We start from the raw sequence: 23759 nt of genomic DNA on the forward strand, positions 1-23759 counted from the left end.
CACAGCAGACTCTTCTCGCAATGCCTCCGGCTTGCATTTCCCACTTCCCCTGCACCCTTGCGGTGTGTCTACTCTCTCCCTCCGCTTTCCCAACTGGCTCCCCATTCGCTCTAAGACATTTTCTGTTGAGAAAACGTCGTCCAGGCCGCAGGCCCTCCTGTCTGCTTCCCCCGCGGGATTTGTCTCTCGTTTGACCTGCTGGATCAGAATATCCAGTGCCATGGCATGAGGTGGCGCGACCTAGATAATCGCCCGCTGAGATTCCGCAGCGACTTCCATCTTGCTGGAGAAATGCTTCGCTCGCTGTCATGGGGAAAACTGGCTTTGTGGCATACTTCTACGTATGTTTCAATTCACCTGTCACGATATGGCTCATCGATAGGTTGACTGCATGGCGTATGTATACCTATCGTTACATTAGTCATCTCAAAGGTACAAAAGTGCATTGCTAATCTATAGGACTCCGCCAGCTTATGTTACCCGATTTTTACCTCGGATATGGAAACAGAAGCCCAGGAAAAATGTGCCGGGCTCGAAGGATGAGTCGGGCAAGCCATACTGGGACACACCGGGAAGGTTCCTACCAAAGAACATGCTCATGAGCTTCGTGGAGGAAATGGGGCATGAATATGATGAGCTACTGGAAGGGGCCTCTCGGTCATCTCGCGATGACGACCCTGGCAACGGTGACATCCCAGATACGATCTGGTATCCGTATCGATGATGACTCTGATGATGAGGAGATAGACGAGGACGACCTTGATGCCGAATGGTTTAGGAGCAAGACCGGCATTTTTTGTTGTCAACCAGAAAAGATCCAACAGCTAAAGGGTAGTTGTCATGGCATCTCTTTTTGACTGAGTAGAAGATTTCTGACATTTGTTTTTTTTTTCTCTCTTATTTCCTTCTCTCTTTATGTTATTCTTTTCCTATTACAACCCTTTATCATCACACAAAGTCAGTAGTTATGGACAACTCCTTCCACTCCTCCAACTCATCCTTCTCCCTCTGCAACACACCCTCGATAAATGCCACCGCGTCCGATCCCAGCGCCAGCCTCCGGGGCAGCCTTCTACCAGGGCATCGCCCCGTCCCCGTCAGAGCTTCGACGATCAACTGCGCTCCCTTGGCGGGATCACCAGGTTGCTGGTGATGACACTTCGCCAGGGCCTCCTTTACCGGGTCGATAATCGGCCGAAGTTCATCGATGACTTTCCTCGCAGTAACCTTGTGTCCGCCTCCGGTTGATAGGAAATTGGTGCGGAAGTAGCCCGGCTCGATGACCGTAACCTGGATCCCGAACGACTTCACCTCTTCCCGGAGAGCCAGGGAGGCGCCGACGAGGGCGAACTTGGCCGCACTGTACAGGCCGTAGTTGATGCCTCCGTCCCAGCCGGCGATGGAGCCCATGTTGGCGATGACGCCAGACCGCCGCGCGCGCATGTACGGCAAGACGGCGCGCGTTACGGCCAGGACGCCGAAGACGTTGGTATCGAACTGCGCTTTAGCTTCGTCGGAGCTGGGAAGGTCAGCACATCATACAAACCCCCGTATATACACAAGTGCAGGGTATCTGCCTCCTACCTGATTTCCTCCACTGCACCTTCCAGGAGATATCCCGCATTGTTGACCAGGATGTCGATGGTTCCAGTGCCGGCTTTCTTGACTGCCTCAGCCACAACGGCCTCAATGTGTTGGTCTGTCCCGGTCACGTCCAGAGAAACCGGGATCGCCCCCAGCTGCTGCAGATGTCCGAGGCGACTGGCTTCGCGCGACGTCGCGACGACAATGTCGCCCGCTGCGAGGGCAGCCTTGGCGATCTCCTGTCCGAAGCCGGACGAGCAGCCGGTGATGAGCCAGGTGCGTGGCATGACGAGCAGATCTCAAGTTTGACGGTGATGGATATGTATGCTCCTAGCCAAGACAGCAAAGAAAGCGAGTATTACTTACTCCATGCTGCACTGTGAATCAATGAAGCTCACCCATCTTAAATATCCATTGACTACACTACATAGTCTGTACATGCCCTGCTCCATCGACGTCATCGGTGTTATAGGATATTTCTCTTTAAACCCCGTCGTTATATATAAAATCCATGCCAAGAACGGAGATGATGGGGAAGTTTTATCAGTGTTTAAGGAGTTAGAACTTAGGGATCTGGCCAAGAAAGACTATTTATGCAAGGTGCTGACAGACCCACCGGATATGCGTGTTTATTTTTTGTGGAGTTTCTGTGGCTTATAAAAGTCTAATTTTATGGTTCTTCTTCCATGAGGTTTCTTTCTAGCTTGTTCTTTGGATGTATGTCCATTCAAGGCTATTTATTAGCTAATGAAAATAATAGGAATGTCGTCAGTCAAAAGTCTAATCATACTAGACATAAAACGTATGGATTTTAGAATCAAAGCGATCCTTCTCACCCGAGAAGCCTGTACATACACATAGGAGATGATGTGATAAATCCGAGGTTATCCGAGACAACGGCGGAACGGAGAAAATAGAATTCAATCGACTCTCCCGAGGATTTATTTGGGGCTTGTGTTATTTCTGTTCTTCTTCTCTAACCCATCTTGATTTATTTTATTTTGGTCTTGGTAATTACGTGGTGGTTCTCCCTGGTTCTTAGTCCAGTCAAAAATAGAATTTGTCGTCATTGTTTTTGCGGACAACATTGAAAGTCTGTACTCTACACGAGGACTGTTTAAAATTTCACATACAAATGTAAAGAACACATTAAAAAAATTATCGCATATGTTATATAAGGAAATGGATGGTCACAGATTAAGGATAGGATAAACCGAATCTGATATGAGTATCAACAAGATCTATAATTTTATAGAATCTAGGAAAACGTCAAACAAATCTACTCTTCTTAGAGGAAAGTACTTAATGCAAAGGAATTAGAATAGTACCAAGAAAGGACCTCGGGAACTTTTTCTCTATATCAAAGCTTTACTTTATAGATATCCTTTGAAAAAAAAAAAAACTTCTCTGTCAATATAAACGGTGGAGACGCTCTATCTTGATTAGGTAACTCGAACTCATAGTCGTGATCAAGATTAGAGACGTTCAGGCTCATGAGAAGCTAGTCCATCCCTTCCTTCACTCCCTTAACCACATACCTGCAGCCTTCTTTAGCTGTTCCGAGTTCTATCGCATCATATGTACCATCGATCACTTCCCATGGATATCGTCACCATCACCACAATGGTCGGGTTCACTACGCTTTACACAGGGTAGTAATGGTAAGCAAAGATTTATTTTTCAAAAGAAATCTGGGATCCAATGGCTACGTATCCTAGCCCCGGTTATATGGATCTTTTGATACGTATGTACACTACAGTGCATAGGAAGAGGCCAGTGCACTTTTTTGCACCTGTAGAACGAGGTAGCCTACATATATGGCCATTTTTCTGCCTTAATCTTCATTTTCATCATCGTCATGATGCTGCTGAATCAATCAAATATAATTCTACTACTCTTCTATTCTTCTTTGGCTTGAATCCTATCTGGTTTGATCGAAATACATCTCACGTTGACCAATATAAAAATCACAGGTTGCATGCTACGAAACACCATTGACATGGTGCTCCGACTTGGCCTCCGACTCGGCCGCTTTCATCGCACGAATCGCTTCCTCGGCCGCATCTTGCGTCTCCTTCTACTGTTCACCTTCCACCACCTGCTGCAGATGACTTTCCCAGGACGACCACCGCGCCAAACTCATTTCCTCCCCTTGCCACAAGTCATGTTTCTTGAACGCCCAGCTTCTCTCCCCCTTGACGGCCCCTTCGTAGATACGTCTTGCCGCGACCTTGAACCACTCGGCTGCCATGGGGATCTCAAAGTCCAGGACGGCACCGCTATATTCCAGCGCGTCGCTGATGCACTCGTAGCCCCAGTCGAGTGGGAGGATCCTGCCCTCGCTGGCAATGGCCACTTGGGCCTCGATTCCAGCAATATTGACGATTCTCGAGCGGAGTTCATTTCGCTCTGTAGGATCAATCTGACGAGTTATGGCATTCCGCCACTCACCCCACTTGTGCTCGTCCGACCACTGATGGCCAAACCCCGGTAGACCCTTCCAGAGAGGGCCATGGGGAAGAGAGGCATTCGCACGAGGGTCAGCCGTGAGATGCGTTGGCTCCGGCAGCTTCTCAATCTCATCTAGGAGACGGATCAACGCCGGGGTCTTTGCGGACGGCCACTCGACGAGGGCATCAGTCAGGAGCCCCCATAGACGGTGGAGATGGTTTCCAGGTTCTTCTGCCGTCTCGATGGGTCGCGTGATGGCGTAGGCAGCTTCTTCGGCAGTGATTTTTCCTTGGTCGTACTCCTGCAGCGCCTGTGCTTCCTCAGGGTGGCAGCCATCCTCAACGTTGCCTTCTGGCGCCAGCTTCTCTTCAAACAATGCGCTGGGTATATGTATATCTGCCATGGTAGACTGACTTGAAGGGAAGGCGTTGTCAACCAGAGAGTTAGAAAGTAGATCCTTGCGAATATGCGAGAACCCCACTTTATCTTTTATGCAACAGAATAATAATGCGCTATCAATCAGCTGTCACAATCCGTCAACTTCCAGCTCCAATTAGGTTTAGGCTGACAGATACCCTTGCGTGCCGTGGTAGATATCGATATTAATATTAATACAGAATTTTGCAGAGATCTCCCCAGACGATTTTCTTTCCTCATGTGGAATGAAATGGAAGTGCTGCCGTAGACTAGACCAGAAACTCTCCAAAGATAATTCAAAACCGAGTCAGCAGAAGACTTCAAAAATCTGTGAAATTAAAGACAGTCAAGTCCGTCTGACTCTTTCGTTGGCTGGCCAAATTTCCAAATTTAGCGCATAACCGGGCAGGGCCCAGCCAGCGTCTGAAAGGACATATTTTGCCAAGTGAGCGTTGGCAGAAGAACTAATTTCCAGCCAATCTAAAATCTTAGCTACATCTTACATCTAACAAGAACATGGTCATTTCTTGGACCGGTTCGGCCCCAGAATAATAATGTTCTGGCCGATTAGGTCAGTTCAAGACAGGTGACATCAGAGAGATCGCCTAAGGTCTCAGGGGCAAACACCCGTGTCGAAATCTGTATGCCAGTCACAGCCTGTCAGACTTACTTCATTTCCCCATCAGAAATGTGGAGCTGGCTGTGTAGCTAGCAACCATCGTTTGAGATGAGCCAACCGTATCTGCCCAAGGATGTTTACAAGGTTTGTACATGCGGGTGGGTATCCTACTGTTGAAAAGATAATCCTCAATCTCAGAGAGAGTATATAATCAGACAAATGCCAAGATAAGACACTTTCTCTTGGATACCTCTCATCTCAGCTCCTGAATCCCTCCGGTTTTACTACAAGGAATATACACTGATACAGCCCCAAGGTCGCAAACAAACCTCGGGCAGAAATTATATCTTCATCCTCTATGCGATTCAGTTCAGTGAAGTCTTTGTTGTATCTGTCATTTTAGTTAGGGCTTCTAGTTTCGAAAGTCTTAACTACTTCGTGTCTTTTGAGTGCATATGTGGGAGGCTTAGGTAGCCAATATTTTTTTTATATACATTTTACATCCAGCTAGGCATGTAGTTATATTTAGTTAAATATAAATATTACTGCTTCCCATGACAATATGAGCTTATGGCACTTTCAATACGCATCGGTTCTGGTTACAAACTCGGGACCCCTCGGCTTTATATGAAGCTCACTAATGTCAAGTCGATCATTGAATAACTCCCGTGACCGGAAACCTTAGAACGTGCACTAGCAATAGCAATAAAATGTATTACATCGAGTGCGCCACTACACCTCGTCATCCTAAGTATCAATGTCTGCCCTCTACAAGTAGTAGTCAGGTCTTGTTATACAAGCAACAGCAACAACAACAGAAAAAAAAAGGAGCTAGGCTAGTATTGAGATCCATCCCGATATCCTCATGTCTATATATACAAATTATATTTAGCAGGCAGAACTAAAGTTGGCTCTCCGACTGGTGCTGCCGAGGGCGGAAAATGACCATCGTTTTCGCCAGGGGAAGCATACTCGACCGCCAAGTGAACCACCGTGGAGCATCCTTGTCGACAAGTTCGCAGTCGTAGTGCAGTATCACCTGCGCCAGCATCATCTTCATCACGGCTGCGGCGTAGTATCTCCCTGGACTGTTGCCCCGTTTCAACTCCTGTCAGCCCGACTGGAACGGACCAGAGAGACAAGCGTGAAGCAAGGGAAGGGGCCTCCAGGGAAAAAATGAAAAGAAAAGAAAAGAGTGAAGAAGACAGCACCTACCATGCCATTCTCCCAGTCCCCCAAACATGCCAACTTCCATTGATATTGGCGTCGGTGAGCTTTGATGGGCCCTGTGGGAACTTGAAAGCAGACAATTCTGCTTGCTCGAGGACCTTCGACTCGACGAACCGGAAACCCTTGAACTGCAACGGTTCAGGGTATAGTTCCGGGTCCTGCATCATGGCCTGAATGGGGGTGCATGCCCAGTCGCCGACGTTGAGATGAGTGCCGTCGGATAGGGTGAATGGTTGTAGGGCGTGGCGGCGGGTGCTCACTTAGAACAGGTCAGGATGGACTACATAAAAGAAAGAAAGAGGGAGAGACAGAGAGAGCGAGAGAGAAACGTTGGGGTGACAATATTCATAATATTCATACTCGACTCAATCGGCGTGAGTCGCGCAGACTCCTTGATAAAGCTGTCAAGCAGCGGCAGGCCCTGCCCCGTTCGCTCAAACTCAGCATACTGAGCGCTTTCCAGCTCCATGCGCAGAGGCTCGATGTACTCCGGATGGAGACAGAGATCGTGAATGGCGTAGGTGATTGTCTAGTCGAAAGTAAGAAGCTTTCGAACAAATACATGTAGGTGTTGCAGATTCGGTCAAAAAGAGATGACATGACATCAACTTCTGGTGAATCTCAACTAGGTGCGCCCGCCAACGATAGGGCTTTGGAGATCAGCTGATGTGCCATGAGGAAACTTACTGTCGACAGCGCATGCACCGACCCAAACCAGATTGCCATCAGTTCGTAGACGATTCGTTGGGCAGACCAGGGATTCTTCTTTGGCGATGTCTCCAGGATCCATTGGATGCAGTCATGCTGCACACTCAGTCAGTGGGGGGTTCGTTCTGCTTGTAGCATAATTGATAATTGCATACATGTTTCTCGACTTTCTGCCCTAGCTTCTCCAAAGCCTTCTCCTGAAGGCGTTGCTCTGCTACGGGAAGCAAAGCGTAATACATCGTCTCGTTCGATGAAAACCGCCTCGCCAGTGCATGGCCGACGAGCCTGAAGTCATCTTCTTATTAGATCACCCAACATAGGGTGTGGGGGCTGCGTGCTTACGGGGCGATGACCCTCGGTAGCAAGCGTACTACTTCCGCAGTCTTGATCGTCTCCTCAATGTATGCAAAGGTAGAGCGCATAAACTCGTCGTTTCGAGCTAGATGCGCAATTAGTTACTCAAATTTCCTAGCCACTGCGTCTCCGATACCTAAGTCTTTCCCAAAGAATGCGAGCGTATTGGTAAGAGCGGTGAGCTTGAGGACCATCGGGTATACCGGAGAATGCCTGGAGCCTGTATATAACTCAGGTAAGCAATAGCTGATGGCAACACTGTCGTCGATTATATCCTCACCATTCACGACTGGACTCTCAGCATGCATCTTAGCAAACTTCCTTGCGATAGCCACCCTCAGATCAGGAAGGATATTAGGCATGTTGTTGGTCAGCAGCGTGCGCAGCGCGCGGACAAAGCCGACGCCTTCTGTTCCTCGTCGATCAAACCAGTTGAAGCCGTGCATCGTGTACATAGGTTGCAGTATCTGTGCCAACATTTACCTCTGTTTGTTGACTGATCGATATGTCTGATGGCGGATCGGTTGGCTGACGAACCTGCTTTGATGCTGCCTGCAGAGAGAGGACTGTGTCTGGGGCGCTGTCGACCTCCTTGATGTGCTTTGTGGAAGAGACGAAAACGTATCGATTGTCTGGAGCGAAGATCTCGAATGGTTGCCCTTTCGCCTGGTGGTATCAAATTAGCGAAGTCTCTTTCTATCCACAGTTGGAAACGAACTCAGATATGAATGAGGCCGCTCACATTGTCGTAGCCCTTCTGGATCATGCTAGGTCCATAATATAGATAGAGCCACGCATTCCACCTTCTTTTCAGAGCACGCAGAGTGTCGAATGGGTACATGAACTTGGCTATGCGTGCCTAGAATGGAATTATTGAGCGTTGAGCAAGCTACGTGGAGTGCTCCTTACCCATCCATCCGTCCTCCAACTCCTGCACAGCGCTGCTGCTGAAGCAATAACGACGCATAGCACTATTGCTAATCCTATCAGAGGGTTTCCAGTCACAAGAAATGACAACATCTTCAAGAGAGGTTTCAACTACTTGCACCAGTTTCGAAAGGATCGTAGAGGGCAATCTGAAAGAATGAGTGGGCCGAATCCATTAAATACATGTCCTCCGATAGAAAAACCTCAAAATATAGACATGCCTGCGCCTCGATCAAATGATCGAGTCTCGCCCGCGCCGTTGTGGTGATCTGGCGCTTTGTACTACTGAACTCTATTTGGATAATTCCTTTCTTCCCATCATGGCTGCTGTATCCTATCAGATGAGCGTTGACCGCATAAAGGTTGGTTCAGGCGGGTACGTGCATATATGTATCTAGACAATGCACCTTTCCGCCATCCTGGAATGTCAATCCGGTCGATGCCCGAGAACCCTCATGCAAGACGCTGAGTGAGGGCCAATTGTTAGTTCGCGATAGGCTGGTGTCGAACCAACTGAGCGTCTGTGTCTACCTAATCTATCGAGAAATAAGCGGCCTAGAGACCTATCGATGCAGCAGCTGTTTTAGGAAGAAATAAAGATCAAAAGGAATCAGGAATATAACAGATATTTTTTATCATGAATAGAGCGCTGGACGAAAATCATATAAGGGAATCACATAATTGCCGGATTAGGAAGACGGGAGACAGGGAAATAGCGGTTCGGAGACCTATTTTTGGCTGACAGCTGATCCTTTACCTGCGTGTTGCCTGGCTGGACGATCCTGACTGGATGATCGCTCATCGAGTGTTGGTTCTTATTTTTGAGTACATTAGAAATAGAAATGAATGCGCATGATTGGATGGGATTATCGAGGATTGTTGACCGAGTTACCTAGGTCACCTATCAGCCCTCAGAATGCGACAAAGCTTGGCTTTGATCTCGGTTTTCTTTTTTCTCTTCTCTTCTCTTCTCTTCTCTTCTCTTCTTCTTCTTTTTTTGGGGTATTAGAATCGAACATCTTCAACTTGCCAGATTCGACCCAAGATTAACTGCCGCTTCTGCTTCTGCCTCTACTTCGTTTGCGACTAGCTAGTTAGGAATCGTTCAGTTTGGCTGAGTTAGAAGTTATTGTCGTCATCATCGTCATGGCTGCTATCAGAGCACAGTGTGCGGATTCATCCAGGTGATATTATTTCCATTTTCCGTGGGAATATTTGGTTCCACGTCGAGGCTGAATGGAGATGATGTCTTGAACAAGCAATGAGTATCGCTTTCGCGGACCCTATTACTTCAATACTTACCAGGTAAATGATAAGGTTTCAGGTAATGACTGCATGCCGATTGTGACACGAAGAAAGTGATTTCATACTATTCCAACCCGCGACTTATTAATTCCCCGCCATGCAAACAAACTGGGTACAAAACTTGATATTGGCTCAAATTCCAGCGGACCAGGGGGTGGTCGATTGGTCAATATAGAGAACCTAGAGACTCCTGTCGATTTTTATCATTCAAATACTGAGCAAAGAGTGGAACAACTCTAGCCGTGCAGCCAGTACGGAGAATTTCAGAATTCAAGTAGAAGAAGCAGTGCAGAACAACATATGAGAATTCAACCCCTATATTCGTAAGCTTTCTTGATCAGCTATCTCCATAGCAATCTCTCTTCTGTCCTTAAGTTATACCTCCCTGGATATGATCTTTGAATCCATTCGGATTGTTGAGTAGATGACTTTCCCATTCTCCTGTGGTATCTCGGCGACATAACAGACATTCCCCACTAACATGGCAGGCTCAGGATATTGGCGGTTTGTTGTAAGAAACCGGCATACCTAGTTTAGAATTGGTTCGAAACCAATGCCATGGCGTTGTGTTTGGCTGATTCTGACAACACGGTTCGATTTTCACAACCGCCAAACTTCCTACAGCCCCCATCGAGCTATGTCTCCCGGGTCATGAAACTGTCCCACAAAACAAACAACGTCCTCCCTTTTGTCAAGCTCATAGCAGAAGAAGCGACACCCTCCCACTGCACAGCGGTAATGTAGTGATCGAGGGCATATCTGACCCCAGTCCTCTCCAGCAACCTGAAGGCGACTGGGCAGCATACCGGGACAGTCACACACAGGATTGTCCGGATGGATCCCCCGCAAGTCCCCAAAACAAGAGAATTCCCCGCAGTGGCGACACCAATAGTATGGCCGATACGCGTTCCCGATGGGGTTGTTTGGCCTCACTATGGCCCTGTGCGTTATATGACCGCAATTGAGACATTTCGGTGGCTGTCGAATTGCCCAATGAGGAGCTAATGGATCCATCTGAGGACACTCCTGCTGTAACTTCGCTCAGGTCAGTTTAGATTATATAAGAGTCATGACTATAAATAAGAGAGACCAAGAGACAAACTTGAACAGTCTCGCTGGGGCGGCAACTGCCGTAGAAGATCCAATTGCAGAGGCGAGATAGCGGCAGATCTTGAACGCTCAGAGTGGGCTGCAAGTTTGTGAGTTTAGTTCATGTCAATGGATGCAAATGGTAAGGAATCAGCAGGTATATACATACAACGGATCTAGGCAAGAGTCTAGCGATTAGACCATATAAAGCGACAACATGTGACAAAGAGAAGAAGATCTCATTTAGCTAGACTAGGTACACAAGAAGTGATGGGGTTCTTATACCCCTGATAGTCTTCTACGTTCCATCCAACTCCTCCCCTTCGATATTAGGAAATCTCCGTCATCATCTGGAGTTCTCCGTCAATTGTTCTTACCGACCATTCTCTTGTTGAGGAACGGGCCGAGCCGTTACACAAGACAAATTGCAGTCTCTGACTACTTCGATACAGTACGGAGTACATACATAGGTAAGTACAGTACCTAAGCTAGGACTCAAGTACCTAGCCAGTTCTGAATTATGGATGAATTCTATCTGTTTACCAGCCTACCTGGTAGGTACAGTACGAGTAAGTCATCGTGGTTCCCTACCTAGGAGCTAGCTATTCTGTACTAAGGTAAATAAAATTTAACCTTTGGAACAGGAATCCATCTCCCCACACCATTCTTTAAACAGCCAAGTTTCTGACATTAGCTACAAACCTAGGGCTACCTGGGTATCTACTTAGAAAGGGACACAAAGGAGGGGTTTCTGACGTATCAGATGGATTATCGACAGGCACTAGATGGTTGAGAATATACTTACTGTGGTTGCAGCTGCTGTGAATGTGTTGTGTAACTTGTAGAATATCTTCTAGTGTAACAGCTGTCCATTCGATTGGTGGGATTAAAGACCCCAATGTTCAACAGGTGCTGCATCATTAGGTATTTCCACGCAGGAGGATAGATTAATTTATATATTTACCGTCAAAGTGTCAAAGAGCTACACATTCGATAACCTTGCTCATCTTGTCTAAAAATAGGAATCATCCAGGCGACGAAGGTGGATCAGAACCCCATGTTTTGATCGGCTGCAGTCTATCTGATTATGATTAATATTCTACGGATTCGACAAGATAGAATTTTCTCCTGCCGAATCAGCCCTTGACAGTGCTGATCCGGCAACTCACTTTAAAAACGACCAGAGATTGTTCATGCTCTCGGCCCACGTCGGATGCGACCAAATAGCGCCCTCCAGTTTCTGGTACGGCACGTCCCCGATCATGGCCGTCTCAACGAGGCTCATCAGCTCTCCCCCCTCGACCGCCAGGCATGTAAATCCTAGGATCAAGCCCGTGTCGCCATCGACCACCGCCTTCATCAGGCCTCGGACCTCATCGGTCTCCAATGCCCTCGCCACGTCGGTCATCGCCATCGTCGCCGTCAGGATCTTCTTGTCGGGGAACTTGGCGCGCGCCTCCTGCTCGTGCAGCCCAACATGGCCCAACTGCGGATCGCTGTACACGACATACGGCACGATGCGGTCTTTGGTCGAGCGCTTGCGAGCCTCTGGCGCCTCGAGCAGGTTCGCCCGGAGGATGCGGAAGTCGTCGTAGGAGATGTGCGTGAAGGACGGCGGGCCCTTGACGTCGCCCAGCGCGTAGATGGACGGCGTCGACGTCTCGAGATACTCGTTGACCACGACGAAGCCTTTGCTGTCCGTCTTGACGCCGGCCGCGGGCAGGTTGAGCATGTCCGTGTTCGGGACGCGGCCGGCAGCGAAGAGGATGTGCGTGCCGGTGATGGTCCTGGCGCCTTCGTTGAAGCGGATGGCCAGGTCGAACGTCTCTGAGGAAGACGGCGACGGCGAGATGCTCGTCGTGGTCGCGTCAACGTACACCGTCAGCCCGTCCTCGCGCAGGAGGTCCTGCAGCGCCTGCGCAATGTCGCGATCTTCCCGCGGCAGCAGCTGCCCGGCGCGCTGCACAATCGTGACGGGCACGCCCAGCTGGTGGTAGAACTGCGCGAACTCGACGCCGACGTATCCGCCGCCGATCACGACCAGGTGGGCGGGCAGGGCGTCCAGCTCCTGCGCCGACGTCGAGTCCAGCACTCTGCTGCGGTCGATCGTCTCGATGCCCTTCAGCTTCGGCAGTGATGGCCGCCCGCCCGTGTTGATGAAGATGGTCTGGCCCTGCACGACCCTCTCGGTCCTGTTGTTGCCGCCGTCCGTCATGCGCACGTTCAGCGTGTGGCTGTCAATGAAGCGCGCCTCGCCAAAGAGCACATCGACGCCTGCTTCCACAGCCCTGCCTTCAATGCGGCCGCGGAACTTGGACACGATGTGGCGACGGCGCTGGCGCATCGTGAGCAGATCGATGATGACGTCATTCTTCGACGATATCGACGTGTTCGTATGCACACCAAAGTCCTGGCCCCGACGCGTCAGATATGCGACTCTCCCCGACGCGACAATCGTCTTGGTCGGCGTGCAGCCCTCGTTGGTGCAGCAGCCGCCAAGGTGCTCGCGTTCGATCAGCGCTGTCTTTCGCCCAGCCGTGGCGAAGGCGTTTGCCAGCGGCGTCCCGCCCTGGCCGGAGCCGATGATGATGGCGTCGTATGTGTCTACTGCCATCGTTCGTGTGAATATTGACTGGGTGAGGAGACGGTTGAGGTGGCTTGACGAGCAGCATGCAGAGTGAAGGCCAGGGAGGCATTTGAACGTTGTTCGGAGTGGATTTAGCAAGAGTCAGCATACTCATTTATAGGGTTGGAACTTCAGATTGAGTTTGATTATCTCACCTGCAAAAGTCAAACTGCTGGACCGGTAGGACCCATCGATGATGATTATCCTGATTGCACGCAGAGTGCAGAGCAGCTGAGATTGTAATTCTACTTCCCATCGTTCCTCCCGTTGGCATTTATTCCGTCGCGTAGTCACATGGTGGATCGAATAACACTCTCATATGATCTGGGCAAGAAAAAGGAAGGAAGAAAAAAAGAAAAAGAAAACGAAAACTATACTGATCCTGCTGACAAAAAACAACCGGAACTCAATGCCGTAGCTTGCCTAGTATAGTATAAACGACTAGATATAGCCAACTTAAATCGTGTTTTAGATTTGGCGCTCAAAGTCGACCTACTACATAAGTACCACACAGCTAGGCACATGGAATGCAAATAGTTATCATTGGCGCATAATCCAATTCTATTCGCATATTTATTTCCTTCTTTATTTTTTTATTTTTATTTATTCTTTTCTTTTTTTTTTTGTTTTCTGATTATTTAACTAAGCCTTTATCAACAGAATAGGATATATGCAGTTTTCTGGGGTCTATTCTAGTATTATCTGATACTTTTTCTTTTTCTCTCTTCTTCTTCTTTTCTTCTTCTTCTTTTTTTTTTTGCAGATCATTACAGTCTCAGAACTCTGACCTCAGATTAACACTCCTATTATTTCAAATTGTTGGAAATAATCTCAACCGACGCAACCAGTGTTGGCAGATAACTGCTGCACATGTATGTGCTTCTTCCTGTCGAGATGATCAATGGTGGCAGCCTGTGAAGAAATGAAGATACCGGCAGATATGAATGCTTTTTTTTTTTAGATAAGAACGAAACAAGCGGTAGTAGTCGACGCTCTCTGCTTTCTTCCCCGCATCTCGTTATCGTCATCTCTTGCCTGTGTAATTATGTATCTGCTACTTAATGTCGGGACTTGATTGGCGATCACTATCAGAGATTGCGAGAGCTTTCATGCTCTTGTGTCCTTGAAATGCCAAGACAGGACATTGAAGCTGATAGATAGATAGCGATAAAACTCCAGAACTGTTTGTTGATTGGTAGGTGACAGGGATAGTACTACCCTGCTTTGCCATTTTAGGCAGTTGGGTAGAGTTGTGAACAATTGATATGAGATTGACCATTAATCTTGATTCTTCTTCTTTCTTTTTTTTTTTTTCACTGAGCTGGCTTCTGTATCGTATATAAAAGGAGCCCGTCGGGTATAAATAGACTTCCTCCTGTCAGAGTATTTATTTCGCAAACACTTTGCAAATCCTTGAACAAGCCTTGTGTTACTACTCTTTTCCCGCTGCCAAAATGGGTCTTGCCGACATTGAGAAGACAAACCCATCGACAGTCGATGCAGCTCCTAACCGCTGGGATCTGGACCTCCCCAGTGCCAAAGTCGACGCAGCACTCGAGTTCCTCCAGTCAGAGGGTATCGCACTGGCAACATTCTCCACAATCAACGAGAGAATACTCGTTCGAAAGATCGACTACATGATCATGCCTCTGATGTGGGCGTGCTATAACCTGCAGTATCTGGACAAGGTTTTGAGTACGCATCCCTGTAGTATTTTCTCTCTCTTGATCCAATAATCTCATTAGACTATCTTGGTAATGCGCCCCAGTCAATTATGCCTCCGTCATGGGCCTCCTGCAAGACACAAACATGCAGACGAATTAGTTTGCGAATCTGGCGTTGGCGTTCTACGTCACGTACCTCGTCTTTGAGCTTCCGACGGGGTATTTGATGCAGCGGTTTCCTACGGCGAAGTATCTGGGGTTGAACGGTATGTCCCATTCCATCGTATTTCTTCTGCTTAATTCCAGACTGATGTTTAGGTAGTGATTTTATGGGGCGTAATGACCACCTTGAACTGCACCGCATCCACCTTTGGCGGTCTGATGACGCTGAGGATTCTTTTGGGGATTTTTGAAAGTGCTATCGCGCCTGCGTGAGTATACCTGACGACGTTAGGCTTGAACCACGGCCGACTGACACCACAGGTTGATCTTGATTACTTCAATGTGGTATAAGAGACATGGTTAGAGCACACATCCTTTCTTTTCTTTTTCTTTTTCTTCCTCTCTCTCTCTTTTTTTCTTGGAGAGAACCGAAAGAAATGCAAATGGCTAAATCTTCACAGAACAACCCATTCGCATGGCCACCTGGTATATCGGCACCGGCACCGCCTCCATCATGGGCGCCCTCGTCGCATACGGCCTTCTGTTCTACTCCGCAGACAAGTTCCGCTCATGGCAGCTGCTGTTCCTCATCTTCGGACTGATTACAATAATCGTCGGCATCACCGTCGTTCTCTTCCTCCCCGACAACCCCATGTCCTCCCGGCTCAGCCACGACGAGAAGATCCTCGCCATCGAACGGCTGCGCGAAAACAAGACGGGCATCGAAAACAAGCATTTCAAGAAAGAGCAGTTCTACGAGGTGTTTAAGGACCCGCAGACGTACCTGATTGCTGTCATCGTCGCCGCTATGGACGTCCCCAACGCCGCGGGGAGCAGCTTCTCAGCCCTGATCATCCAGAGCTTTGGCTTCACTACCGAGCAGACCGAGCTGCTCTCCATCCCCGGCGGGGTCATCAGCGTCGTCTCCATCCTCGTCGGGAACTACATTGCCGGCAGAACCAACCAGCGGTGTCTGGTCGCGACCGCCAGCCTCACAGCCGGGCTGCTGGGAGGCTGTCTAATGGCTTTTGGCCAGGGACAGGCCGTCCGTCTAGCGGGGAATTACCTGATGAGCTGCAGCGGCCCGGCCCTGCCGCTGATGTACGCTCTTGCAGGGGCCAATGTGGCCGGACACACGAAGAAGGTGACGATGAACGCCGTCCTGCTGATGTCGTTCTGCCTGGGGAATATCCTGGGACCGTTGACATTCCGCACAAAGGATCAGCCGGAATACATGCCTGCGAAGATTGCCATTGTTGCGACTACATCTGTCGCAATTGTCTTTTCACTCGCGCTGCTCTTGTACTACCGGTTTGAGAACCGCCGGCGTGATCGCGATTGGGGATGCGCGGTGCATCAGGAGAATTCTGAGTTTTTGGATCTGACGGACCGGCAGAATCGAGAGTTTAGGGTGAGTGTCACTAGAAAATTTGAGAAATGGAGACTGACATTGCCATCTATAGTACACATATTAATCTTGATATCAATGTCAACGTACTGTATGCATGAGTAATCCATGCATGATCATTCTGATGGTGGATGCCATCTGAATGAGCTATACATGCTGTACGCCGTATGCCTGTCGCAAATCCACGATAAGAAAAAATGCTATAACACAAGCATGGGATCGTCTTTTCCAGTTCAATGAAGCAAAAAGTTATGTATAGCATTTGAGGACTTTATAGCGGTTCCACCTACCTTGAAATCTTCGATTCCATCGTCATGACGTGAACTGAAGTACATTAACGGCATGGTTAGCAATCATTTTAAGGCGGCAGCGCAAGAGGCTGTCTGATTGATTATCTCTAAACACTATCCTATCTGCTCCACCTTCAGTAAAATGCCAATAAGGCTAAGTAAGCTACAGTAAAGAACATACAATGAGGTTCATTACATACCTAACTACTCGCTCTCATTGTACTAACCAAGATCACGTGATAATATTAAATCACTCCACAGCGCGGAGCTCAGTGCAGCGTTTCTCATCTACCCTACTACTCCGTAAAACTACTAAAACTAGGTTTTATGGTTTATAGCCAATGAGGTAACTGTAGACTTTTCCTTGTTATCCACCTTGGTAGTTCCAAACGTGTTCTTCTTCCTATTATTAGCTCATCCATCCATCAATCCATCGTCGGGACCAACATCCGAGCACATAGGTAAAGAAGAACAGGGTTCTCCACACTTTGTCCGGGGTAGCTGCAGGCTGCGCCTTGAAGCTAGCTACCTAGGTAGCTAGGTAGATGATTCGCGGGGTATTAATATTAGGAAATAGGGGTAATAACAATAAGGTTAATTAACTAATTAACCAAGCTTCCGCCGTCCAAATCACGGCCGTGGGGCTTAACAGTCACGCCATCGCTGTACTTGCTGACCTTACTGAATTAGGATAGATGAGGAATCATTAGAATTTATTCGAGTGTAGGTTCTCTATCTATACCTACTAACTCGATTGAGAATGGAAGGTGCATGAACCATGAATCGATGCAACGGATGACAGATCAGAATTCCCCGATCGGGAAAGCCTGCCGTTAATCTTATCCATCACTCGGATAAAAATGGACTTCCCTCTAGGAAAAACCTACGAAGCTTCATAGCCTCCTCCTCCTCCTACTACAACGTGTTCCTGTATCTGGCATAGTTGTGAGTAGCAATGTATGTACATAGTAATGTGGGTACTACCTCTCTCCAGTCTTTCTGCTGTGATGAACCGTGGACGAGTTCTGTGATGGGCAATGATTTGTAATTAATTCTATCTTGTTCGGGTTGTGTATAGGATATTAATTAATAATTCCCGTGGAATGCTATTTATGGTAGGCAGGATATGTATGTAGTAGTGTACTATTGCGTCTGCACCTCCATCGGTACTCTATTTAATCGCGCAGTTAATCGCTTGTCCATCAGGAGTTCAGTCCTTCCTCAATCTCGTCCAACTCATACCTAGTGATTCTACATACGTACGCACAGAAACAAAATGGTCTACCTATCCACTCTCCTCTACACAGCTGCCGCTGCTGCTGCAGTCCTCTCTACAGCTTCCGCTATTCCCCTCGTCCAGAGGAATCGCGTGCATGGCAAAGAACCCCCCGCTCAAGCAGTCTACTTCCAGACCAACAAATCCCCCAATTCCATCGTTGCGCTGCCAGTCAATGCGGACGGAACACTGGGCCAGGCGGTCTTTCATCCTACGGGTGAGGGTGCTAATGGCGCGGCTGAACTTACTGCCACAGGAGGGCCGCATACACCGGATCCGCTGGGCAGTCAGGATGTTGTTGTGAGGGGGGATGTGAGTTTCATCTTGTTCTCATCGTCATCTTTTCCTGTAATATGTTGTATATTGGTACGGACATACTGACGACGTTGGTAGTACCTCTTCACCGTCAACGCCGGCTCCAACCAAGTCTCGCTGTTTTTCATCTCTCCATATGACCCAACCAACCTTGCTCTCATTGGCGCGTATATTACCCCAGGAGACTTCCCTGTCTCGCTGGCTGTGCACCGCGATCTGGTCTGTGTGGGCCACTCGGGTACTCGCGCAGGTGTCACCTGTGCGCGCTGGACACCGTTGGGAATCGAGCGCTTTGACGACCTGCGCAGCTTCGACCTTCATCAGACGAACCCGCCTAACACGACACTCAATCTGCTCTCTGAGACCTACTTCGCTAAAGATGGCGAGGTCCTCGTTGCGCATGTCCGCGGAACCGGGGCACCTGACAACACCGGCTTCCTCGCCACGTGGACTGTTGATCGAGACGATGATCGTGATACCATCACAGTCTCAGACAAAGTCAACATTGTCTCCCCCCAAGGAACAGCCTCCCTCTTCGGCGCCGACCCCGTCCCGCAGTCCTCCCTCGTATTCGTCTCCGACCCGACCTTTGGCGGCGCAACTATCGACCTCAACCGGCCGGAGACACTAATCAGTCGAACCGTCGTACCAGGCCAGAAAGCCATCTGCTGGGCGCGCATAGGCGTGAACCTAGCGACGGGGATCCTGGCAGACGCAGCACTGAACCGGCTCGTGCAGGTAGACCTACACTCCGGCACCATCATCCAGGACTGGAACTCGACGAATGGCAACTCGGGGAATCTCGACTTCGCTCTCGCGGGCAGCAAGCTGTATGCCTTAGCGTATGGCACTGCTGACACTCATGCCCGTGTAGCTGTTTTTGATGTCGGCGGCAAATTCAGTGATGTCCAGAATGTCGTCGTCAATGGGACGGATATGTTTTCGACTGGGCTGGCGGTGTATCGTTAGGTCTATCCTTGGGGATGTGGCTATATATTATCAGCGGATATCTATGCGAATGTGGGGATACGCGGATGATATGTCCTCGTTGGAAATCTGTAATAGTCAGCTGTTCCTGCGTTTTTAGATGTTGTGATTGAAGTCGTTAACTACATACCTTAATATGACAGAAGAATGGAACTTTACCAATCGGGTTCATTTGGACCGCCTTTCCTTTGCCTGAAGGGTGATTTTCCTATTCTCTCTTCATCTTCTTCTTCTTCTCCTCTCCTTTTTTTTTCCCTCCTTGCTTCTTCCTTTTTGTTCACTTCCCGCTAATCGTGCCCTAAATTCCCAATCTATCAAAACATGGTCTTATATCCAGCACAGAAACAGCAAATAAGCGTCATGGGGAACGTCTTCGGTATTTGATAATTCCGCTAAATCAAATCTGATCAGTCCCAGTTATGTCAGCGGGATATCTGTCTTGTATGTAGGCCATACATATCATATTATATAAGTCATTGCTGGCGGATGGCTCGTAGAATCATCAACATTCATTCAATCAGAGTTGTCTGCTCTATACAACGTGTATATACGTATGTCTACGCATATGCATTGCAATATTCGTCAAAGTGTAATATTTATGACGAATCCAACGCAAAACATCGCTCCACTGACTGCGCATTGTTCCCCCACCAGTTTGGCATAGCGATCTGCTTGCCCGCGCCAAAGAACAGGAAAATCAGCAGCAGGTTGAAGTTGAACCCCGCGTCAAATGCCGCCGCGACCATATAGCTGTACCGCTTCCACACCTCAAACCGCTTGCGGTAGTAGTAATACATCACAACATACCCTCCAATAATGGCCGACGTGTACCCTGTGCTGACATTGCCGTAGAACGTGGCTAGCCCGGAGAAGAAGATGGTCACGTTCCACAGATCGACGCGCCAGCGGGGAAACGCCCGATGCAGCAGATAGAGCAGCGGAGGGATCACCGCTCCCACCAGAAACGACCACGGCAGCGGCGCAAACAGAGGCTGTGAGAACAGCCGATGCGGCCCGATCACCGCATACTGCACGCCCATCGTGTTGTACGACTGGATCGCCTGACCCGTCCACTGGTTCAGCGGGTCCTGCTTCGCCCCTGACAGGTAGTCGAACTTGGTGTTGAGCACCCAGCGCACGACCCCGTAGTTGATCGGTACGCCGAGCACGGTCCCGAAGATCTGCGCGAAGAAGATGGCTCGCGGAGGGACGTGCATGTAATGTCCGATCTTCTGATCCTGCAGCATGTACTGCGCCCGGTACCAGGCGTCGCCGGCGATGGCGCCGTATGTCGATGGCCCGCAGGGATGATGATAGCCCGCCCCCGCCCGCGTGTGCACCATGTACCCGTACATCAGCTCGTTGAATGAGCCCGTCGCGACCTGGTAGTTGGAGATGGCGTACAGCCAGCCCATCGGGATGACGATGACAGCCGCCGTGCCCAGCGCGACGAACAGCGTCCAGATCGGAATCCACAGATACCCGCAGGCAATTGCCGTCACCAGGATGACAAACCCGGACAGGAACAGCAGCACGTACCACCACCACGGCACCTCCTTGTAGTTCCGCTGCAGCACGTTTAGCCGGTCGTGGTACTGGTGGTTGATGCTCTCGCCTTTGCTGCGCGCCTGCTTCTGGCGTGACTGGATCACCTTGCGCAGGTTCGCCGCCACCTGCACGAAACCAAACGTCGCGATCCAGGTCACTGCGGCTGGCAGCTTGGCGTAGTCGAAGAAGGTGGCCCAGATGTTCTGCAGGCCCATGTACATTGGCCCGTACTGCTGGTACGCAGTCTCGTTGAGCTGGAAGTCCGGCGTCAGGACGTCGAGGACCGGATACGTCGACCCGTTCGCCAGGAGCAGGCGGTTCGACATGAGTCCGTGGTGGTAGGAGCCTAGGTTGCCCCATTTGGCCGCTGGCAGCAGGATCCAACAGTTGACGACAAACGCGAGAAACAAAATCACCTGCGTCCACCACGGCGTCAGCAGGATCGACGACCCGTTCCAGTTGATGTTGGACCAGTCCAGCGACAGGTTGAGAAACCCCATCCCGCCCAGTCCCGACCCGATGAAGTTGGCCACTGGATTGTGCGGCGCCACCCAGCAGAGGAAGGCCAGCGACGAGGTGAAGGGAAAAGCGTATTCGGGCAGGAACTGCCAGAGCGTCATGCCGAGCAGACACAGGAAGAACACCTTCATCTGCTTGCGCGCCAGCGGCGATGACACGTCCGTCTTGCGGAAGGTCTCGAACAGCGTGCTCTGCATCAGCGCCTGCGGCCAGATGTAGTTGGGGTCGTACAGCAGCAGCTGGCGAGCAATGGCCGCGAATGAATAGCCGATCCAGACGATGGCGAACATGAAGAAGATGGCCACTGCTGGGTTTACCTTCTCGCCGTAGTAGAGCTCCGCCAACGAGATGGGGTAGAAGCCGAGGTTGTATGTGGCGCCTGACGCAGCTGTTACTGTTACCAACACATGCTCCTTGATGCTCCAGGGGCCAGGATTGAGACTGAACGAGAAGTTCGTAAACGGGACGCGTACGACGGTGGCCGGCAGCACGCGCGCGAAAAAGTGGCCCAGGTAGTGCGACGCGATCTGCACGAAGTAGATGGAGTACGGCGCCTGCGTCGTGCGGAAGTAGCTCATCTGGGACAAAAACGCCCCCGGTGTGACGAAGATGATGCAGAGGAGGAAGTAGCGGAACGTGATGGTCGGCAGGGTTGGATCGTCCGTCAGGCTGATCAGCTGCCGCACCGCCAGCGGTAGCGCTGCAATCTCGGGGTTCTCATGGCTCTCCTGCTCGATGGCGGCCGTTTCGCTGGCGAAGTTGCCTTTCTCGTCGGCGATCACTTTGTCAGCCACGGGTATTGCATTCTCGGGGATGGCCTTGTCTGAGGTGGTCGCTGTTGTCACATCATCAGCAACAGTACTGCCGTTGTTGTTATTGCTGCTGCTGCTGCCCTCCTGGCGATGCCTGCTGAACAACGTTAAAAGCCCCATTGTCGATTCAACTTCTCGAACATTGAGATCTAGCTGCAGGGGTGGATCGTCTGCTGACAGGATTCTGCACGGATGTCGACAGCTTCTTATACAACGCGGGACTCGTCAGTTAATTTTTTTTTTCATCACATATCGCACCTCGTGTTCTCCGACGCTGGCCGCACTGCTTGGCATGGCATGGCATAATTCCGAACTCGAATATCGATATTCTGGACGAATATTGATGGCGAAGCCCACTCCACCACGCGCGTGGTGAGGAGCTGTCGACAAGCTCCTATCCAGACGGTGACCTTGGCTGGGCTTGGCGGAGGTGAAATGAACATTCACATTATTAATAAGGATAGCTACCTACCTAGGTAGGTAATTGCTGGAGAGGGGGATGTAACCTGGACCTGCTAAATGACAAAATGGTGAATAATAAGAAACAGTTAAATGGATGGACTAACCAGCAGGCTAACCAGGTAGCGGTATAGCGGCGGCTCTTCGCGATGGCGTTATCGACCCGCCTTTTGACGTTAGTGAGTTGTTGGAGAGTTGCCAGTTTATTATTATTTGATGAAGATGTTAAGTATTTCATATACTAGCCATTCAAGAAGCTAAGTACTGCATATGAAGGGTAGAGTTGTTGACAGAATTCGGAGTCGATGGATGCTCGATCGTCTTGCCGAGACGGAAAGAGCCGATGACCGTTAGCCTGATTAGGCAGGAGCATTTTGTGCAACTTAGGAAACAGCCACCCTTATGTACGATCAAGACGAGGTAGCTGATTGCGTGCAAATACTTTAATTGAGTTTATTATTTATATCCATTATCATCACTGATATAGAAAGTGCTGTCTCTCTGTCTCTCTCTCTTTTTTTCTTCTTTGCAGTTATTTCTATGTGAATTTTATTTTTTTTCTTTATATATTTACTGCGTAGCAACGGGTTCATAGATATAAAATGCTGTAACTACGACATTTGTACATTACATTTGATTCAATAAAAGATTCCCAGCTATAACGAAGATCATGGAAGTAGAATCTAATGCAGGTAATAAGTCAATAAATAGATAGAAGCGATGCCCAACCTTTACTGTTATATCGATATCGATATAATATACAATATATAAACAGATAAATCATTGTTGAATTACGTGCGATTTTAATAGCTTGAACTTTCCAGAGTGACAAGTTAGAGGCTGATAAATTTCTGGAAATATCATCTGTCTGCTGGGCGCAGAAATTATTGATCCAACTGGTCCACGATCCTGTCATCCTGGGTATATTTGCCACGATGGATGTTACGGCACGGTTTAGTTGTACATATCACGTGGACTATCCACACCTTAAGTGTGGACGGCCCCTAGC

The 23759-nt window shown here is 49.2% G+C and overlaps 8 protein-coding genes across 8 annotated transcripts; 3 read left to right on the forward strand and 5 right to left on the reverse strand.

Annotated features, from left to right (window-relative positions):
• Positions 1-308: 308 nt before the first annotated feature.
• On the forward strand, positions 309-724 carry VTN77DRAFT_560 (uncharacterized protein; the record flags this gene model as incomplete). Its single annotated transcript, XM_069421786.1, has 2 exons — positions 309-396; positions 471-724. 2 exons carry the CDS (start codon positions 309-311, stop codon positions 722-724), a joined length of 342 nt encoding a protein of 113 aa, XP_069273409.1.
• Positions 725-948: 224 nt separating this feature from the next.
• On the reverse strand, positions 949-1871 carry VTN77DRAFT_561 (uncharacterized protein; the record flags this gene model as incomplete). The annotated part of the gene is made up of 2 exons (XM_069421797.1): positions 949-1519; positions 1585-1871. The coding sequence occupies 2 exons, from the start codon at positions 1869-1871 to the stop codon at positions 949-951; spliced, it is 858 nt and encodes a 285-aa protein (XP_069273410.1).
• A 1790-nt stretch (positions 1872-3661) lies between these two features.
• Positions 3662-4438, reverse strand: VTN77DRAFT_562 (uncharacterized protein; the record flags this gene model as incomplete). Its single annotated transcript, XM_069421808.1, has 1 exon — positions 3662-4438. One exon carries the CDS (start codon positions 4436-4438, stop codon positions 3662-3664), a length of 777 nt encoding a protein of 258 aa, XP_069273411.1.
• Positions 4439-5972: 1534 nt separating this feature from the next.
• Positions 5973-8330, reverse strand: VTN77DRAFT_563 (uncharacterized protein; the record flags this gene model as incomplete). The annotated part of the gene is made up of 11 exons (XM_069421818.1): positions 5973-6159; positions 6287-6560; positions 6662-6830; positions 6989-7105; positions 7165-7294; positions 7352-7448; positions 7500-7583; positions 7644-7830; positions 7901-8029; positions 8106-8212; positions 8273-8330. The coding sequence occupies 11 exons, from the start codon at positions 8328-8330 to the stop codon at positions 5973-5975; spliced, it is 1539 nt and encodes a 512-aa protein (XP_069273412.1).
• Positions 8331-11849: 3519 nt separating this feature from the next.
• VTN77DRAFT_564 (uncharacterized protein) lies at positions 11850-13298 on the reverse strand (the record flags this gene model as incomplete). The annotated part of the gene is made up of 1 exon (XM_069421829.1): positions 11850-13298. The coding sequence occupies one exon, from the start codon at positions 13296-13298 to the stop codon at positions 11850-11852; it is 1449 nt and encodes a 482-aa protein (XP_069273413.1).
• A 1466-nt stretch (positions 13299-14764) lies between these two features.
• On the forward strand, positions 14765-16611 carry VTN77DRAFT_565 (uncharacterized protein; the record flags this gene model as incomplete). The annotated part of the gene is made up of 7 exons (XM_069421840.1): positions 14765-14998; positions 15056-15064; positions 15135-15240; positions 15297-15405; positions 15458-15495; positions 15598-16547; positions 16600-16611. 7 exons carry the CDS (start codon positions 14765-14767, stop codon positions 16609-16611), a joined length of 1458 nt encoding a protein of 485 aa, XP_069273414.1.
• A 1950-nt stretch (positions 16612-18561) lies between these two features.
• Positions 18562-19056, forward strand: VTN77DRAFT_566 (uncharacterized protein; the record flags this gene model as incomplete). Its single annotated transcript, XM_069421851.1, has 1 exon — positions 18562-19056. The coding sequence occupies one exon, from the start codon at positions 18562-18564 to the stop codon at positions 19054-19056; it is 495 nt and encodes a 164-aa protein (XP_069273415.1).
• Positions 19057-20008: 952 nt separating this feature from the next.
• VTN77DRAFT_567 (uncharacterized protein) lies at positions 20009-22411 on the reverse strand (the record flags this gene model as incomplete). Its single annotated transcript, XM_069421862.1, has 1 exon — positions 20009-22411. One exon carries the CDS (start codon positions 22409-22411, stop codon positions 20009-20011), a length of 2403 nt encoding a protein of 800 aa, XP_069273416.1.
• Positions 22412-23759: the final 1348 nt, after the last annotated feature.

This window comes from Rasamsonia byssochlamydoides (genome assembly GCF_041956645.1).
Source record: "Rasamsonia byssochlamydoides strain NRRL 3658 unplaced genomic scaffold VTN77scaffold_102, whole genome shotgun sequence".
Taxonomy (NCBI): Eukaryota; Fungi; Ascomycota; class Eurotiomycetes; order Eurotiales; family Trichocomaceae; genus Rasamsonia; species Rasamsonia byssochlamydoides.